The sequence below is a fragment of the Trichosurus vulpecula genome, chromosome 2, assembly GCF_011100635.1.
Source record: "Trichosurus vulpecula isolate mTriVul1 chromosome 2, mTriVul1.pri, whole genome shotgun sequence".
NCBI classification, from domain to species: Eukaryota; Metazoa; Chordata; class Mammalia; order Diprotodontia; family Phalangeridae; genus Trichosurus; species Trichosurus vulpecula.
Window position 1 is genome coordinate 208,718,257 of NC_050574.1, and position 21,210 is coordinate 208,739,466.

General features: G+C 38.1%; 1 protein-coding gene across 1 annotated transcript in view; it reads right to left on the reverse strand.

The window, feature by feature from the left end:
* The window catches only part of ACVR1 (activin A receptor type 1), a 161,540-nt gene that overhangs the window by 39,763 nt on the left and 100,567 nt on the right, over window positions 1-21,210 (reverse strand). The window contains exons 3-6 of the mRNA XM_036745127.1: window positions 14,890-15,156; window positions 7,593-7,807; window positions 4,618-4,717; window positions 544-690 (exon numbers count right to left, since the gene is read on the reverse strand). Coding sequence (XP_036601022.1) covers window positions 544-690; window positions 4,618-4,717; window positions 7,593-7,807; window positions 14,890-15,156 — 729 coding nt within the window. The remainder of the gene's footprint in view (window positions 1-543; window positions 691-4,617; window positions 4,718-7,592; window positions 7,808-14,889; window positions 15,157-21,210) is intronic.

The following is a 21,210-nucleotide window of genomic DNA, read 5'->3' on the forward strand; positions in this document are numbered from 1 at the left end:
GAACTACATTAATGAAATAATAGAATCAGTTTTAAAAAACCACTTCAAGCAGAAATAAGGAGAAAAATGCATTACTAGACTTGAATTTCAGTCACCACAATTCAAATTTAAATACATCATCATCACCATAATCACACTTAGAGTTTATACAGTACCTACTATGTGCTAGGCATTACGTTAATCACTTTGCAAACATCTCATTTCATCCTCACAACAATAAAGTATGTGCTATTATCATTCCCATTTCACAGTTTTGGAAAGTGAGGCAAACAGATGTTAGTGACTTGCTCAAGGTGACAGCTAGTAAGCACCTGAAGTGAGATTTGAATTCAGGTCTTCCTAACCCTAGGCCCAGTGCTCTCTATCCACTACGCCACCCAACTGCCCTATATTAACAAGCAAGTGTTGTTGGCTATTTCCATTTCTGTTATTTTAGATTATGCTCTTCAGTTCACTTTCACAAAAAAAAGATCAGAAAATTATCAAACAATGTATTTGATTGGTATAAATACAATTAGCTAGCAGGTTACTCCTATTACTTACCTAGAATATTTTCATGCCTTAGCAATACAGTGTTATATAATTCTGTTTCTCTGAACCAAGATTTCTCATCACGGGAGGAGAATATCTTCACAGCAACATTTTCTCCTTGCCAATGGCCCCGCCACACCTCTCCATATCGGCCTTTTCCTGATGAAGGCAAAGCAAAGGTGATTTTGATCAATGGGTTCCATTAGAGAGAGCCAACTCCAATTAGCTCTCAAAGGTCCTGAGTGGTTGCAAACTAAATTAAACTTTAAAAACAAGTCAATAAAATTAATGTTTGCAACTCTTGGTTATTTACCTTGAAAACCAATTTCACCAGTTACTGTAAGCCTCTGCCTATAACACATGCAATAAGACAGAAAACATTCACCCCTCCTCAAAATCTTTGAAGCCCTGCATACAGTCATGAATTGTTATTCAATTTTAAAAGTGTAAGATAATAATTACTATCATCAAGGTTGAGGGAAATGAATAATGAGCCATCATTTAGAATCACGAAAAATCCTATTCTAGTATTGCCTATATTGCATGTTGGTCTTGTAAACCTGGACAAGTCATTTAACCTCTCAGTATCCCCACACAACTAAGTTGATATGGTACAAACAGCTGCATCAGCAAAGGGTATTTACCCAAAAGGAGTTCTAAACACTAACTGAAAACACAGACTGTAATAAAAAAAATATTGCAGCTGACATTTATATAGCACCTTATAGGACTAGGGCCTGGACCTAATGATTCTGAGATAGGGAAATCCCAGGGGAGGTAACTCCTACCAAAGCAGGTCTGTACCTTCTCTGCAACTTACAATCATAGAGAGTTGCCATGGGCAGTAAGATGTTAAGTGACTTTTCCCAGGGTCATGTAACAGAAATTCTAGGCTTCCAGGTCAGCTCTCTAAAAATTACACCACACTGCCTCTCATATAGCACCTTAAGGTATGCAAATCAGCAGAAAGTTTGGGAAGCTCTCAGTGAAGAAAAGGGGAAAATTCTACTGCAATTATTGGGGTAACAGGAAGCAAAAATTACTCAAGTGTTTAAACATGGTTAAAGAGTTCACTGTGACAAAGAGAAACAAGATTACAGCATTATGAAGTCTAAACTAGGGGCTGGAGAGAGAAGAAAAGAAACCTTTACTGACGAGGAAGAATAAGTATTTTTGAAATTCTTTAAATTGCATGTTCCCAAAACAGAGTCTGATATTGAGAACTGCTATGACTATTTGCTGTTTTGACAGCACTTATGGAGCCCAATCATGAACAGTGCATTATGTACAACACTGGAAGGGCTCCATGAACTTTTTAGTTTCTGAACATCTGCACTATACAGTTGTGACTTGACACTAATGGTATATGATCCAGTCCCGTAGAATCAATACACCCATCTTTGCCTACCACAGGCTCTCTTTTCCATTACTTAACTAAAGGGAATATATTGACCTTAAGTATTAACAACAAGCATAAATCAAGAGTGAAAACACATACATATGTGCACAAGTACAGAAAAATACATGCACATACATTCAATACTCAATCTAGTAGCACATTCTTGCTAGAGAGATAACTTGAAACAAGTGTTCTTCCTTCCCTTAGTGCTATAGGATTTCTCCCAAGGATTCTGGTACTTGATTCTAAGTTATGGAAATACAGTTATCTTTTCCACATCACAGGGGTTGTTAAGGGCATGGTGCTGGAGAATCCACATAAAATGTTTTTGGCCCCACCTTCATACCAAAGAAGTCTGAATTCTTTTTTTAATGGGGTGTTTACAACACCTAATTATAAAATTTGGGTTAAGTGTTTGGTCATAGGCTCTGTGTCATCTCCCAGATTTTGTATGTCATCTGCAGCTGCCACAGAACTCTCCAAAAATTTCCATTTGATTTCTTATGCTGACCTGCACTATACTGAAACCAGGATGGGGAAAAGCATGACGTGAAAGAGATAAATGTAGGTGTATTGCTACCAGGGTACACATTACTATGATTACTAGCTGAAAAGCAACTCCTTGTTTCTTAAGTACCTACAATGTGGAAACTGCTAGAGCTAAAATGGCTCATAATAGTCTGCTTACTTTTAGCTAGGGAATGCCCCTTCATCCATTTAACACAATTAAAATAACCTTGGCATGGGAGGTATACTTATATGATAGACCATGGATAACTGAAAGATTAATTGTGATCCAAGTCATGAAATGTCTTATAATCTCTACTCTCTTTCCAATCCTCCCATCTCCCCCATTTATAACTGTCTGTGCAGTAATTTTGCTTATCCTGCTTATGGTAACTTATTCAACTATGTGCTAATACTTCAGTCATCTTTGCTTCTTAAGAGTGCTGAGACTACCACTACGTTTTCTGAGGCACGATGGTTTTGTTGGCTCATAGAATGTTTGCTAAACTCAGTGTCTGTTGAATTGAATTTTCAGTTGCTATATACTAATGCTCAGTTCAGGGGTAGGGAATCTGTGGCCTCGAGGCCACATGTGAATCCAAAAATTCAGTCAAAGGGCTGCACTTGAAGACCTAGAGGGCCACATGTGGCCCTGAGGTTGCAGGTTACCCACCCCTAGTTTAAATTATGATCTGCTAACTGATCTACATCTCAAGATTCAAGCTCTGACTTTTCAGAGCAGAGTTAAAAGGAAGGAAGGAAAGACTCAGTATCAAAAAAAAATTTTTTTTTGCTTCTATCAGCAAGAATAGTGCCAACTCTCTTAGAGCATGTCTCAATCCCCACTCCTCCTTTGGATTTTCTATTGAAATGTCTCCACCAAATGTATTTGGAGCCCAGCACTTTTAGGAGCTATGCAATTTAAAAAATGAAGTCCGCTGCTCCTACAGTTATTTTTAAAGCCTCTAGCATCCTGGTGGAGAGCCAATACCATTTTTAAGATGCCTTACACACTTTTCCTGGGCTCTAGGACATGATCTATGGCAGGAGAACAAGTTCTATGAAGCATACACCAAAGAAGTAATCAAGATTGACCACTTTACTCTCAAGGCTTGGGGGGAAACAGTTGGCAATATTCCCATGCAATCTGAAGTGTGGAATAAAAATCTTAAACGTTTAGTATTGTCCTTCTCTATCAGATATTCACTCCATTTGGTTAACACTGATTGTTCTCCTGATTTCTCTGAGGTCTTAAAATCTCAGCAGACATTTCAGGGAAAAGACAGTAACCAGCCTAGAAATCTTTCAAACACAATTTGGAAATCTGTTTATAAACGGCAAAGAATTCTTCTGAGTTTAAACAAATTCAATTTTTTCTTTTCTATTTCTAAAGTTCTGTGATGCAATTCCTATTCTTTCATTCAAAAAAGCTTCTAATTGAGGAGTATAGAGAGTTTTATTCTTACCAAACTACTTTGACATGTCCATATTTATGATAGCCCTCATATAAAAGAGGAATTCATGAAAGACTTAACATTATTGGATTAAAAAAAAAAACATGCTCCATAAAACCTACTGAAAATCAACAAACTTTAAGTCAGGACCTTCAAGAATATATTCTATTCAGAAGATGTTTCTAAAAATTAAAGAAAATATAATCATGACATAGCATTTATCTGGCACTATAAAACTTACCAAGTACCTTAACATACACCACACATAAAATACTTAGCATTTGTTAAATGCTTACCAAAAACTCTGTAAGACACATACTATGCTCATATTACAGACGTGTAAAATGAAGCTGCAAAAGTTAGATGATTTGTCCCGATACTCATAACTAGTAAAGAATCTACCTTCCTCAAAAGTATATGAATATCTATAGTAATGAATGGTTAAAGCTACAGCTAGGGAATTCATGAACCCCCAAAATCCAAAATGGTAATTCAGTTTTACAAGAAATTAGACAAGGATTTTTTGGGTTCAGACAAGTCCATGCTGAATGTTGTCCTTCATTCTCAAGGAAGACCAAAAAGTCCATGCTATGCTAAGGGATAAAGATTTCTCGCCTGACACAATTGTAATGAGCAAAGATGAGAACCAAATTTTCCACCTCCCATTCCGTTATCTATTCTCAGAAGAGCACAAAGGATAAAAGGGAAAAAAAAACTGTTACCAACCTACACACTCCAATAGTGTAATCTGACGAGCCACAGTTCTTTGTACGAGAAAAGGAAGACCAGAGCCACTTCCTGACGTACAAGAATGATCCATTAAATCCTGTGGTTTGAAACAAGGAGAAAGGAGGACCATTGGGAAATAGCTAAGAGTAATTTTTCTTTATTCAAAAAGAGAATATAAGGACATAAGCATGCATGTTATCACTTGCTGACGGGATGTACTTATGAACAAGAAATAACATAATGAAATTTCCCTTAAAAAAAAAAGCCAACCCAAATCTGCTTCTACAAATGAAGTATGTAGTCAAAAAATATATATGTATATATTTTCTTGGTTACCAGTTGCAGAGAGAGTTTTCCTTTTCACTCATAGAGTCAGCCAAGGAGAGACGTCTTCCTAAACACAGTGACAAGATGGTGGAAAATCTCTCATTTGAAGCAGGGACATAGTATCCTTACACAGCCAATTGTGGAACCATGTAAATGGTCGTAATAATGCCATGAAAGGAGGCAGCATTCCAAAACCCTAATTGTTTTTCAAAAATACTTTAGTGAATGGGCAAAGTGTTAATGTTGTTTTGTTTACATTTCATCTTCTTTCATGTCCTCTATACCACTGTGATACACTAGCAATCACCAAACTTACAAAAGGGCAAGCATTGATCCAACGGGCAGAAAAAGGAGGTCTTAAGAGACTAGATAAACCATAAAATGGATGGTTGCTTAGAGTTCAAAAGGCTTATTTTGAAGTAAGTCTTCTGTTCCATAAATAATTTGCTATCTATGTTTCTCTCTTCATATTATTATTCCTTATGTGTTTAACCTTTACACCACAGCTAAAAGATTCTTCTTGAAGTTACTAGCTTTCTTTTAAATAATCAAATTTGTAATTTGCCAAACAGGAGCTACACCTAGTCTCATCTCAGGAATGAGCCATGCATTTTAGTTTTGTAAGGCAATTCACTAGTGGGTAAATATAATTTTGGCCAAGAATTTGCAAATGGATATCTCATTTAAACGAACAAGTCAACAGACTGCAATTCATGACAGTTTCTATAATCTCATTTTTAAGAGTGTTCGTCAAACTGGTACCATATCATGATTTTATACTGTCATTTCATCTGATTGACTTTAAAAGACTATTTTGGGACACACTTCCATCTTTCTTCTTAAATTGTAAAAGCTATTTAAACAGTAATTTACACTAGCTGTTCCTATCACTGCCCTTGGTAATTAGTTCTACGTTAGCAGTTCTGAGGAATGAAGCTCTCTCTAATTTATTTCAGCACCCTACTTTGACTAAGCTTTGTAAGAATTCCCTCTTGCCCCTTCTGTTTTCACCACCTCGATAAATTCATCTAATTTCCCTTAGAACTTGAGAGGTCTTAAGTGCATTTCCTTTTGAAGAATAAAATCCTCTGTCTTAAAATTGAATACATCCTCTTTCCAGGGTGCTTCTAGGCATAGACTAAGTAGATGGGTGGAAATATGTCCAAGATAGGCAAGAGAAAGGGGAGGAGACAGCTGGGTGACATGACTCTAGGCCTATCCCCATTTACTGTCAAAGGTGGAATGCACTAGCACCAGGACTTCAGGGATTTGTCCAGTCTAGCCTATGTGGTGAAATTAGCAAGAGCTTTTTGCTTTCTCTGTTCACATTAAGCTAGCTGATATCCGACTTTAGGAAAAAAAAAACAATTCCTGAAGTGTCATTCCAATAACTTCTTCCTAAAGATTTCTCACTTGTCCATTCTAATTTAATTATCTTGGAAACTCTTAATAACTCATTACTTGTTCATTTATCCTATAGTTTTTAGAGTAAGAAGATTTTAAGGATCCCTTTGAAGGAATACATTTCACTTTCCGTAGCTTTCTTAATGAGAACAGTCACAGTCTAGGAAATCTGAGGAAATCTACCCTCTGCTTTTTAAAATGAATACAAGCTTTAACATATTATGGCCTTTAAAAAAATTACCTGAGAAACTCTTGCAAAAAAAAAAAAACGTTTCTAACTCAGAAAAGCTGGGTTTTAGGAATAGCTGTTCCAGGCCCAGGGGTTTGGGGAAAAAAAAAAAAAAGATGAGGAGAATTTAAAACATGAAAATGTAGTCCTATATCCCAATCTCTTACAACAAAATTCCTGTGTTGTATAAAGCCCATTATTTGCATACATTGTTCAATATGGTACAAATGACTTCCTATAGAGCAAAGAATACAAAACAATACATTTGACATTCTAGTAGCAAAAGGATCTAACCTGGAATGAACTGGCTTATTTACTATTAACATTCTTATAAATATTTCTAATTTGTGTTTAAAAAAATCCTAGAAGATACTTATAGTTCTTTCAAAATGCTTTCATCATAAAAACGTGAAAAAGAGTATTTCAAAATGTTTTAAATACTTTTAAATGACCCTCCTTTTTAACCACTGGAAAAGTTTCATCACTCCACAAGGTGGCAGCACAGGGATACAGAAAACTTTCGTTGCTCTTCTAAAGGACAAGTTTTAACAGCTTAACAATTAGGGGTTATGTTGTAATAAACGAAAGGCAAAAAAACTTGGGAAGGATCAAATGGGAGAATGGAGATTTTAAATGGTAGACGAGTATATACAACCAAAGAAAAAAAAATTACCTGAAAAAACAAACCTATTTAGAAGAAAAATGAAACTCTCCCCTCAGTTAACTATAAACATCTATTCATGTTTAATATCACATGGCTGCAAAACAATTATGTGAACTGTGAACATAAGCTCACAACATGAGTGACTTGTACAACATGCACAGCTCTGGGCAGCTTTCTAAAACCAATCTGTTTTTTCATGTATAGATATATATAAACTCTGTCAAGCACAGTTACTAGCCAGTACTTGGTATTTCATACTTCAAGTAAAAGAGTACAATGGATCTCTTTTTCTGTCTGTATCAACCAGCCCTTGTTGATTTTTTATTTCTAGCCCCATTCAAAACTCACTGCTAAGGTGCTATCGCCAACATTTGTAGTGATGAGTCCATCGATAGTGCCATATTCCACTTCTCTAGGGTTAAGTCGCTCCTGATTCCGTTTTTTGAATTTCCGAATGCCCACAACCAGTAGAATAACAAAAAGGCATGCAGCTATAGAGAGGCCTATAAAGATGGCCATATAATCCAGGCTGAATCTTGAATATCCTCCTGGGAAGGATTTCCCTAGAGAGAAAAAGGTAATTAATTAGCCAAAAGGATCACTGTTTGCATGGTATATAAAGGAGATTTCATAACAATTATAAGCTTTATTTTAAAAAATACATGACATATCCTTCTTTCACCACAAAACATCACGAGCAGGAAAAGCCATTTCAAATTCTAACATTCAGCAACCCAATCAATAAGAACAAAATTCTGGTTTGCAAAAAAAAAAAATCTACTCCAAATTAGATAATAAACAAGAAAACATTTTTAAATGTGACAAAACAAAAACAATTGTTGTTGACTACAGAATTTGACCTGCAGAGCTTTTCACCTTCAGAGTCTTGCAAAATATCAAGCTTCAATATTACTATGACAAAGGTAATCAAGTAAATAAATTAAATCTGTGGCAGGTTTTCTTCCCCACCTTCCACTTCACTGTGGAAGCTTCTCTCCAGCTTCAAATATATCACAGATACCCACTGCCATCCACATCTTCCTCAGACAACATATCTTTGAGACTATTTCTCTCTCTGTTTAAGAGCCTACCAAAGCCTACCACTTGTCTACTGAATCAAGTTCGGCCTTAAACTATTCATTCCTCAACTCCTATCACTTGAGTTCCCAGAATGCTCTGCTCTAGTCTGGCCCTTTACTACAGGCCCTCACCATGAGTGCTGTATGTAACTCTTCCTTGTCTTCATTTTTTTCTTATCCTTCATCATACCTTTTCCACTTTACCAAATCAATCTTGAGCTAAATTCCTTCATGCAGTTTATGCCCTAACTCTTCAACCCACAATGAAATACATTTGAGCTATGTCTTTTCCTTCTCTAAAATTCTCTATTTTCTTTCACTTATTTGCAAACCTATAAAAATTAGTTAGTACTTTAGTGTTCTTTCACTTGACAAAATATTGGAGCAGACTTTCATGTCACGTGACCAGCCAGCTAGAGGAATGAACATTTTCTCTGATCCTCATGACCTTTTAAACATCTCCAAAATAGGAATTATGCACAAGAGATAAAGCAATTTCCACTCTCTTAATAGTTGAGGGTACTAAGAACTTTAATAAGGTAAAAATTTAGCAAACTAACAGCTTTATTGTTGTTGTGGCTTAGTCATTTTTCGAACACGTCTGACTCTTCATGACCCTTTTGGGGGTTTTCTTGGCAAAGATCCTGGAGTGGCTTGCCATTTCCTTCTCCAGTTCATTTTACAGATGGGGAAACTAAGGCAAACGGGGTTAAATGACTCACCCAGGGTCACACAACTAGTAAGTATCTAAGGCCAGATTGCAACTTGGGTCTTCCTGACTCCAGGCCTGAACTCTATCTACTGTGCTACCTAGCCACCCCAGCAGAAAAAGCTAATCCTTAACCTTTAAATCATTCACTCAACACCACCCTCTCCTTCCACCTCTCATTTTGCATGAGGGTAGAGTTACATAAATTATCTACAGGCTTGCAACAGAACTCGATTACCCCTCCAGCCTCCTAACGAGGCAGAAAAACAAAATGCAAAGAAGTTTGTCATGGCTGAGGCAGCGGCATGGTCATAGGCTTGGTGCTGTCAGAAAGTAATGGGCACTAGGGTAAGGACACTAATGGGAGGCTGTATGGCACTCCATTAAGCCTGAAGTAAGAGCCAAGAATCCAGCTGGGGCCAGTTTCTTCCCCTTCTAGAAGTCCCTTGGGACAAAGAGAGAGGTTAGTGAAACATAAGAGTCTGAGAAGACTTTGAGGTCCAGCCTCCAAGGAAAACCCCATCAAAGTGTAAGGAACTGGAAAGTGAGCTCTATGGGGATATAAGGAAAAAAGAGTGAAATGACTAAAGGTTTCACAGGTAAGAAAATTCTGTTAAAGACCTTCGCTTAAGCAGGTTAAGAATGGAATGTGGCCTCTAAATCAATGAAAAAAGTCCAGATACCTATGAATAAATATTTCAAGAGAAAGGAAAAATCAATCAATGCTTGATAAGGCAGAAGGCCCTGTGGACTGTCAAGAGAGCAAAGAACTATTGCAGGAAGTTCCTGAATGGTTAAGAGAAACAGAATTGTGAAACCGGAATTTATGGCCTAGAAAGCCGAAATAATTAGCAGAATAGAAAAACTTGAATCCACAATAGCAATTTTAAACAAATAATAAACAAAGGAGAAAATAACTTATTGGAATTCAAATGCACATAACTTGAAGGGCAATCTGGAAAAGAAGCAAAAAGCAATAATGTTAAAAGAAAACAATTTCCAACCAAAACATTGATCTTAAAGCAGGATATGTAGAGACAACTTTAGGCTTATAGGCTTCCCAGAAAAACTCAGGTCAAAAAAGTTGAATATCATAATGCAAGAAAACTGCCTAGAACAGCAGAAGAAAGAAAATATACTAATCAAAAGAATCCAGAGATTGTCTGCAGGAAAAAAAAAGCAAAAACCAAAAAATCTATGCTGCAATATCCCAAATACATAGTGATTAAATTTAACAATTCCAATGACAAACTACAAATTCTGTGAGAAACTAAAAGAAAGACCTACAAATGTAAAGGAATGGAAATTCAAATAACACATTTTTCTGCAACCATCAGAAACTTCAGGAGGGAATAGCATGCAACTCAGTGACCTATCCTGAAAACCTGAGGCTAACAATTAATGGAGGATGGGGGTAGGCTAAGGGTTTAAAAAAGACATCCACTTAAAAAAAAAGAATTCTAAACATTCCTAGAAAGAAAACCATTCCCAAGTAAACCATTTGCTTTTTAAATACCTCAAACAACAGAAATATAGGAAAGGTAAATAAATACAGCAACCAAGACTACAAGAACACAATAACAACAGAAGACCCATTGAGAGATTTCTTTCTAAAAGTACACAAGAGTAAAAGCAAATGGCAAATAGAAGTGATAGTGGAGAAACAGGACTGAACCCTCATGGACTAAGCCTCATTACACCCAGCCTTGATGTGAATGGACAATAGTCTTGAAGGACTAAATGGCAGAATGGGAAGGAAGGGAGAAAAAAAGGCAGATAAGGTAAGGAAGATAGAGGGGAATATGTGATCTTCCCAAATTAAGTCAAAGTTACCAATGAGAGGAAATTAACTCTTATAGTCTCTCAAAAAGAGAGCCTCCAAGAAAATGGGCAAGGAGGTAAAAAGAGGGAAAGAAAGGAGGAAATCTTTTCAGATGTGGTAAAGGATACCACTGATGAATGCTTCCATGAGAGAACTTCTATAAAGAGAGATGGGGACTTTGCAAATAGGTGTGATCTGCAAAGATTTGGTGCTTTACACCACACATCCTGGCTTAAGAGAAAGAGAATAAGAAATCCCGGGATTTGGGTCTTCCTGACTCCGGGCCTAGAACTCTATCTATTGTGCTACATAGCCACCCCAGCAGAAAAGGCTAATCTTTAACCTTTAAATCAGGGCTGTCCAAAATGCAGCCTGTGGGCAGCATGCAACTATAATGTGCGATTTATGTGGCCCACCTACAAGCACAGAAATTTACATAAATGCTTTTAAAGGAAGCTGAGCTAACTCAGAGCTCTCACTAAAATGGCAAGTATATTTTCTATTGTTTCAATAAAAACCTACAGTTGGACAGCCCTGCTTTAAATCATTCACTCAACAAAATTGGGATCTGAGAACCCAAGGGGTAGGAGGACAATGACATGAGATGAGATTTCATGACAAATGGGAAAAACATGCCTATGGGGAGGACAAAGGTTAGTAATGAATTGAACGATCAGGGACATAGGAAAATTCCTACCATGAAGCAATACCCTTTCTGTCACTGGTAGGAACTGATATTTCTAAAGAGCATGGCACAACAGAAAAAGGAGGCCAGGGAGCAAAATCCAGAAAGCTGAACAAAGATACTTTTTTTCAAGAAGGAACCCATATTAGGTCCCTTAGCAGTTTTAATTCTGTAAGGAATACAGAGACTAAAGAAGGACGAAATAAATACAAGGGTCATGAACCAAAGAATAAAAGTCTAGAGCAGACAGAAAAGAGAAGAAAAAACAATGAAGAGAATAAAAGAACAACAATATATTGACTCATATGTTTCTCTCGTAGTTTTGCATGAGTGTAATTTCGTCTCTATGACTAGAAATTCCACAAACATGTCTTTTCTACTGAGAAGGAATGTGATGTATCGAGAAGAGTATTCACAGCAGTAAATCAGAAGAGCTGGCTCTAGCCACTTAGCCAGCTCTGTTTTACTTAGCAAACTCACTTAAACTCTTAGACTTCAGCTTCCATACTTTGCCTAATTCGCAGGACTGTCTTGAGGCTTAAACTAGCTAATATATGTGGCAGCCCTTCATAAAAGGTAAAATGTTATAGAAAGGGTACAGTCTTATCACCACATCTTTACATTCTGCATGGGCACTTAGAATGCATGAAGAATTTGCTAAGCTCTCTATTTGCATTAGGAAGACATTTCTTCAAACATGACTCAATATATACTAAGAACTTATTTATTCAGCTTAGGCTTATTTTGCATATAACTGAAACTTTTATGTATGTGTGTGTATATATATATATATGCGTGTGTATGTATATTTTTTATGTACACAACACTTGTATGTGTCAGTTTTTTTTCTTTTAACTACTTTTGATGGAAATCTATCTGAAATGCATTATATACTTCTTGAATAGAAACTGATTAATAAAATTCAACGTTTTATTGATGATGACTAAGGATCAAACACTCAGCCCATGACATCCCAACCCTCCTGAGTATAACCCAAACCAGATTAAAATGTGGTTCCTATCTGATTTTAATGTCTTGATATACCTATATCTAGATATCTATAGCTATAGATATATATAGGTATATATGAATAGATATGTATATCTGTAGATATACATATCTATGTGGGGCAGCTAGGTGACACATTGGATAGAGTGCCAGGCCTAGAGTCAGGAAGACTCATCTTCATGAGTTCAAATCCAGCCTCAGACATCTATTTACTAGCTGAGTGAACCTGAGCAAGTCACTTAACCCTGTTTCCCTCAGTTTCCTCATCTGTAAAATGATCTGGAGAGGGAAAGGGCAAACTACCCTAGTATCTTTGCCAAGAAAACCCCAAAAAGGAGTCACAAAGAGTTGGATATGTCTGAAGTGACACAACAACAGATATATGTGTGTGTCGATATACGCAGATATCTATCCATATGTAGATATAGATATGCAGATATATAGATATGCAGATACGTAGATACCTATCTCTAGATATAGACAAGGTATTTCTTCATAGTAAGAATTTTCCCATGTCCCTGATAGTTCAGTTCATTTTCTAACCCTTGTCTTTCCCATGGGTGCCATGTTTTTCCCATATACATGTATACACTTATATCTAAATAAATAAATAGATAGATGATGGATGGGTAGATAGATAGTTTTCTAAGTCAAAATGTAGCCTACAGGAATCCTTCTGCATGATTTAGTGGCCCCCATCTCTATGAGAGTTTGACATCACTTATTTACATGAACACCATTATTATAATGTATCATACACAGTACAATCCTCTTCCTACTTTGTCACTTTTTCTAGTGACACTACTCCTGCTTCTAACATTCCACATCATGCCCTACTTAAAAAATTTACACGTCAAGAAGACCTAGAATTTGTTTGGCTTCAGACACTCACATACTAGACCTGTGATTGTGAGCAAATCAATTAAACTATCCTTGACCTAGGCAGCTCTCTAATGCTGCTGACCTATAGGAGCTCCCTATCAGTAAAATCATAGGTCCAATAAAAACCAAGAGTTAATGAGACTCTTAGTGAAAATTTAAAGATCTATGGTTAAGTCAATTTAGGATTGAAGATTTAGGATTAAGTGACCATATCATTGTCCTGCTCAAGAACCTTCACTGGTTCTCTATTTCCTTTAACATAAAAGAGAAACTCCTCAGCTAAGCATTTATAGCCCTGCATATTCTGGCTCTAATCTACTGTCCCTTTCCAGACTGATTTCACATCACTCTCTTTTGCTCCTTCAACATTCTAACTAAACTTTCCAACACACTTTTCTCTTAAACACCCATCTCCCATCACTGTGCCATTGCACATGGGGTACTCCCTTTCTTGCCCCTTCTTCTTGGAATCCCAAGCTTCCTTCAAGTTTTCGAGCTAAAGTTATGTACCAACTGTCAGGGGAAGCCTTTTTCAATCCCCTCCCCTGGTTTTAATGCTTGCTCCCTTTTCAAATTACCATGTATATTCTTGTCTGTGCATATGGTACATTTGCCTCAGTAAAATGTAAGCTTAATCCTTGAAAAGGCAAAGATTTGTTTTTCACATTGTCTTTGTAGCTTCAAAACAGTTTCGAACATAGCAAGCCCTTAATAATAGTTCATTGGATTGTCTAGGCTTTATTTAGTGCAGGCACTCTAGGGTTTCTTAGGAAGTGAGGATGCTCCCAAGCATGGAGGCAGCTTCGCAGCTGCCTTGCTCCAAAGGAGTAGAATCTTTAGATATTAAGGAACCATTTGTATAGGATCCTCTTATAAAGAATTCATTCAAGTTACATGTGAAAAATCTGACAGCGCTTCAAGCTTGGAAAGAGATACAACCAGACAATAGACAACAGGAAGAGGGGAAAATGGATCAAAGTTTTTCTTTCTTTCCTGGTAATGTATGTGTCCCACTCAGCCAGAGTCCCAGGCCCTCTCTCTTCATCTCAACCATTTCTCCTTAATATATACACTTGATCTGTGGATAAGTTTGGGTTTTTTTTGGGGGGATGGTGTTTGCAGTAGCTACCGTTTCACTTTGCAAAAAAAAAAAAAAAAAAGGAGTGGAATAAAGTTGGCAGCACTTGGTAAAACAATCCCACCTCAACAGAAAACATTCCCTAAGGCAGATCTCTTGGGTATGAGAGAACTGGACACATTCTAAGTTTTTTCAAGTATTTTGTACTGCTTCATGTTCTCTTAACTTCTACCTTCCTTTAGATGTTGAGTGATTCTCCTCCCCCATTCCCAGTCCTTCAATTTGAGCTCAACTTTCCATCACAGGAACCAAAGTGAGGTCAGTGTAGGGATGGGGAAATGGAAGGGAATGGGCAGTGGGGAGATATGGGTACGACCATTACCTTTCGAAGTTGGTAGCTGGGCTGTGATGTTTCCATTGCACCAGTTACCCTGACAGCATTCCACAGCTTGGTCAGGGGATGGTGGAGTCTTACAGGTCATCTTCCCCTGCTCATATACTTGGAAGCATCCTTTCTGGTAGACTTGAATACCATCATTTATGCTCAGCGAGGCAAAACACTGTTGTCCCTCACAGTGGTCCTGATTCCCACAGGATATGCCTTCACACACACACATATACAGGTTTGAATTCAACTTTGGTTCCTCATCTGCAGAAGGGAGAAAAGAGAAAAGAAAATGGCATTTTCTCTCATATAGGCATTGAAAAGTTTCTTCAATCATGTGTGCATAATATAGTTTTGTTTTTTTTTCTCTTGCTCAATTTAACACACCTAGGCAATTACCTGTTGGGAAAGTCACAATAAGCATCACCTGAAGATACTAATACCCACCTTTAGTAGACCTGGGCATGAAATGTGCCTCGCCACTGAATTCCAAATCATTGGGCAATTCAGTTCAACAAACATTGAAGTGTCTTTGGGAGAGATACTGAAGATATAAAGGCAAAAGTAAAACTGCCCCTACCATCAAAATTTTCTTTTCTGCAAAAGGGTTTAAAAAAATTTTCTGCATCATGGAACCCTTTGGTGGCCTGGTGACACCTAAGCACCCTGTCTCAGAATAATGGGTTATTGTTATTGTTTTTATTTACAGTGGAAGAAAATGCTAGACTTCAGTTAGAGGTTAGTAAAAACAAAGATGTAAATTTTTCTCATCCACATTCAATGACCTCCGGTAATCTATCCATAGACCTCCAAGTTAAGTTCTATGGCAGCTAGGTGGCACCGAGGATGGAATACTCTGGGCCTGAAATCAAGAAGACCTGAATTCAAATTTGTCTTCAGACACTTACTAGCTGTGTAAGCTTGGACAAGTTACTTAACCTCTATTTGAACTCAGTTTCCTCTTCCATAAAATGGGGGTAATAACAGTACCTACCTCCTAGGATTGTTGTGAGAAGCAAATGAGATAATATTTGTAAAGCACTTAGCACTGTGCCTAACACAGAGTAACACTATATAAATACTAGCTATTATTAGGGGGAAGATAAAATGTATGTGTGCATGTGTGTGTGTGTGCACGTGCGTGTGTGAATAAGGTCAGAATAACGCCAAGTAACTAGAGAAGAAAGGGGACAATAATAATCAGGGTCATTAGGTAAGACTTCACGGAGGTGATATCTGAATTGAACCTTGAAGATGGGATTTTGAAAAGGAGAGAGAGATGAGGAGGAACCATGAACAGTGTCCCAAGTGAGAGATGAGGAGCAGTTGCATCTGGTGTGGAAGGAGGGTGGGAAAAAAAAGTGGGATGCCAAATCCAACAAGACCTTTTAATTAATTGTTCTTTCAAAGACTGGTTTTCAGATTCAGTTTTTTCAAATCACTGCATCATTTTTTCCTGGTTAAGTGAGTAGTTCAGACTTGCTAGTACTAACAGCTTTGGGTGCAGATGGCAGAGGAAAAGAGCAAGAGGGAGGGAGGAAGAGGGAAGAAAAGAGTTATATAGAAATGAGAACATGAGAGAGGGGGAAGGGGGAGAGAAAGAGAAAGATAGATAGAAACAGACAGAGAGATAGAGACAAAGAAAGAAACCAAAAAAGACAGTGTGACAGAGACGAGAGACAGGGACAGAGAGACAGAAAGAGATAATCACAGAGACACACAGAGAGAGACAGAGAAGACTGCAAGAGGCCAAATCTTTGGAAGCTGCTAAGTTGAAACCCTGTTCAAATAAGGAAATTCAACTTTCAGAGCTCACTCTCAAGTCCTAAATTAGAAAGGGGCTGAGTTTCTGTCTATTGTTGAATGCTTTGTAGTAGACTCTGTGGTACAGCTACCTCAATCTATTTTAAATCTATCTTTTAAAAGGCAGTTTGGGGTGACTGGGCGCTTTTAAGAGATGACCCCAATGAGAGGTATTAAAATACTTAGAGATACAGCAGGGGATTTGGAGGAAGACGCCACAGAGAGAGAGTGGAGAGAGACTCAGAAACGGCAGAGAAAGAGAACGTTCACCTTCCCTCTTCCCTCTTTGAAAAGAGGTAAAATAAAAACAAATTGCCTGCTATAGCACAAACATCACGCCTCCACAGGCACCACCCCATGAAGGGGATACACTCTATTTATAATCAATGTGATAGCTCTTTTGAAAAACCCCAAGAGATTCTTCCAATAGCAAATGAGTTTGGAATAACATCCAGAATAGCCACTGACAGAGCTATGTATGTCACCAGTCTCACCACCCAAAATCCAGAACTCACAGACTATATTAATGAGGAACAACTTTCACAATGAAGAAAGTATTCCTTTTTTCTCCTCTCAAAAGCATGACAGAAATCTTCCCAGCGTCAGTATTTGAATCAGGCTTCAGAAGCAATAGGTCCCTTATTATGTGAAGCGTAATATAAATTGATCCCACTATACCACCACCCCCCAAAAAAAATCAAAGATGATCATAGTTTCAAGGTTCATAGAAATTTCCCCCTATTTTATTGATACACTTAGACATATATGTGTATGTATCTATGTGTATATGTGTGTTTTTAATGTCAATCATTCCCTAGTAATCTCCAACCATCAGACCCTTTCTTTCAACAAAGGAAAACAGTTAAACAAAAAAGACATCTGACTTTTCAACACTTCCCATCCATAGCTCTACCCCCTGCCCCATACCCCTCCAAAAATTGTTGTTTATCCTTTGTTTTTGAAGAGGACCAATGACATCATGGGGTGATGTCTTGATTTGCACATGATACGGATTTAAGTGAGGCATAGGAGTACAGTCATCTGCCTCACTTTCTCTTCTAGAGTCCTGTTTGATAGACAAAAGCCTAAGGGGCAGCTAGGTGGCACAGTGAATAGAACAGGGACCCTCGAGTCAGGAGGACCTAAGTTCAAATCAGGCCTCAGACACTTGACGCTTACTAGCTGTGTGACCTCAAGCAAGTCACTTAACCCCAATTGCCCTGCCTTCCACCCTCCAAAAGACAAACAAACAAACAAACACAAAAGTCAAGACAACTGGTTATGGCCCAGAATGCAGTGGATGACCTTGGCTCTTCAATGACTGACTGAGCTCTAAGTACTCCACAGCACCTGTTTCAACTGCCTTCATGACCACTGAAACAAATTGCTTTCATCTGCCCATTCCACCAGGGGAAGTCATCACACACTTGGCGTAGACATCTCCCTAACTACCAATGGGTTTAAGGCCTGTAGGTTACCCTTAACCTGATTTGGCCCTTTTCAAGGCCGCTCATCTACCTTTGGTGTCACCCACCTCTCCAAGCTGTAGCATGTGCAGCATCGACACCCCAGTAATCCCCCCAGAAACACCAAAAGGAAGGATATGTTATTTCACCCTCTGTTCTGTAAAAGCAAGACTATTTCTCAATCTAAATTAGTTGTCTTTTAGTGATGTTGCATATGTATTACTCCAATCATTATATCTTGTGCCTTCTATTCACTCTCAATTCATACAGGCCTTTCCGTGTTTCTCAAATTCCTTGTGTTTGCTGTTTTTTATACAGCAACAGGATCCTGTTATGTTAATACACCAATTTGTTTAGCTATTCCCCAAATTAGGTGGTAAGCATCTAATTGGCTTCCAATTGTTATTTCTGGTTATATATGAAACCTTTCTGTCATTGACCTCCTTGAGCTATGGTGCTACATTAATATTAGCTATTAACAAATAAGGTAAGAAAAAAAACTATTTTGCTTTTTAATTCCATATAGATGTCACCTTTGGCGACTGCAGCATAGAACTCTTGAAAGATCTAGATTTGGCATAACATAACCTGACCTGGGTTTGAATCCTAGGTCGTGGAACGAGAGCCCTCTCCCTGGGCTTTTTAGGTTTTCTCAACTATAAAATAAGTGGTGTTTGTACCAGTTGACTTCTGAAGTCCTATATCCCTTCTAACTCTAATCTATAATCCTGAAATACGCCGCATGGGAAGTAGTGCTGGACCCAGTACCATGGGATGAATAGTTTACAGCCAGTCACCTTTTCCTACAATCTTTCAAATGGTTTTCTGGAAAAGGTGAACAGTTAAATCTGTATGAACCTGATGCAAAATGGACATGGAGGGAATCTGGTCCTGATGGTCTCTACAATCCTTTCTAGCTTAAGATCAAATGAACACTAACAATTCAGGTATACAATCTTTATGGCAAGCCCAGAGTGGATCACCAGTTTCCTATAAGTAGCTAGACAGAGGAGAGGAATTCCAACTATCCCACACAATGGTAAGTAAATATTAAGAGAAACCGATAGCTTAGTTTTGTGTGTGTGTCAGGGATGGGGCAGGAGTGGGGATAGGTGGGGATCATCTAATCTAACCTTGACATTAGAAATGAGGCAGCTACTTAGTTTGCCTCATTACTCGGTGCAGTACTGGGCCTGGAGTCAGGAAGACTTGCACATGGTGTGATTTTTGAGCAAGTCACTTAACTGCTGTTTGCCTCAGTTTCTCCAACTGTATAATGGGGATAATAATAGTACCTACTTCCCAAGGTTGTTGTGAGCAATAAATTAGATAATATTTGTAAAGCACTTAACACAGTGCCTTGCAAATTGTAGGTGTTATATAAATGCTAACTCTTATTATTACTAAAGGAAGGTTTTCCCAATCCCTCTGTCAATTATTCCTGATTTATCTTTTATACAGTTTTTTTGGAAGGTAGCTCAGGTGGACAGAGCCTGGAGTCAGGAAAACCTGAGTTCAAATCTGGCCTCAGATGCTTACTAGCTGTATGACCCTGGGCAAGTCACTTAACCTGTTTGCCTTAATCTACTGGAGAAGGAAATGCCAAACCACTACGGTATCTTTACCAAGAAAACCCCATTGACGGTATGGTCCACAGGGTCACAAAGAGTTGGACAGGACCGAACAACAACAACAAAACAGCTCCTTTGTACATATTTGCTAGTGGTCTCTACCATTAGACTGTGAACTCCTTGAGGGCAGGGACTTGTCTTTTGCCTCTTTTTGTATCCCCAGGGTTTAGTCTCAATGGTGGGGAAGGGAATCAAGGCCAGGACTTCTGACTACAAATTCAGTGATCTTTCCACTACATCACTTTATCCATTATAAACCCAGCTAAAAGGTCAGAAAGCCTCCAGTAGGTCCTAGAACAGCCCTACTTCCAAGAAACCTGGGGATCGGAACTCAGTGGAGTCATTTTTCCCTTGGTCCTTAGTTTCTCTACTGGGTGCTCTGGGTAGACAGTTCTTCCCAAGGTCCTTAGTGCCTTAAGGGATCTGTAAATAGTCTGTAATTCTCATGGAAATGAAGCCACGGACAGGTATCAGCTAAGGTTCAAATAAGCACCATATTGACTCTTTTGTTCTGCATACCCAGGCTTGGAAGAGAGGAATCTCAGTCACATTTAGGGAAATTTTCAACTCCTCTAGAGCCTTCATTCCTGTGGTATTCAACAGAGTTCTTGCACAACACTCTGCTTATACCTGTCTAATGTCCTATTCTGCATGATAGGTATTTATTCATGTCCCCCAAACTAGATTATAAGCCACAAAAAGAATAGGGACCATATCTTATGTGTATTTACATCTTTCTCCAGTGCCTAGCAAAGTGCTTTACATATACACAGAGATAGGGATAGAGATAGGGACTTGGACTTGTGATTTCACTGATGTAGAGAACTCCCATAAGAGGAAATTGCTTCTACCAATGCAGGTTGGTACCTTCTGTGCAACTTTATACTGTTAGAGGACTGTGGAGTACATCCAGGTTAAGTGACATTCCCTGGGGTCACACAACCAGTCTCTATCAAGTGGGATTTGAACCTAGGTCCTCATGCCTTTAAGGCTGGGATTTATATCCACTCCACCATGCTGCTCCTTGCTTTACAAATTCTAAGTAGGCACTTAATAAATGGTTGCTGAATAAATTAAAAGTCTTTATCTAGAAATTATTTGCCTTTCTTCTGTAGCTGAATAGAGATAACTATCTGAAGTAATAAATTATTCTTGTTCTGTGATGCCAGTGTCAAAGATCTGTCTGTCACTTTCCTTTCCCAGCTACAGAAAAGCAAAGAGATGAAAGAGCATGGCTAGTAAGCATCTATAGTGCTTACTCAAATACCTAGTATAGAAAGTGGCCAAACATCTAATGGTGAAAAGCAAGTTGGGGCACATTTGGCAAAGTCATGCCTACTATTTTTCCCCTTTTTGGAAAGCAAGCATCATCCTTCTCCTCTTGTTTTCTGCCTTCCACCCAAACTTGTAAGGTTTTA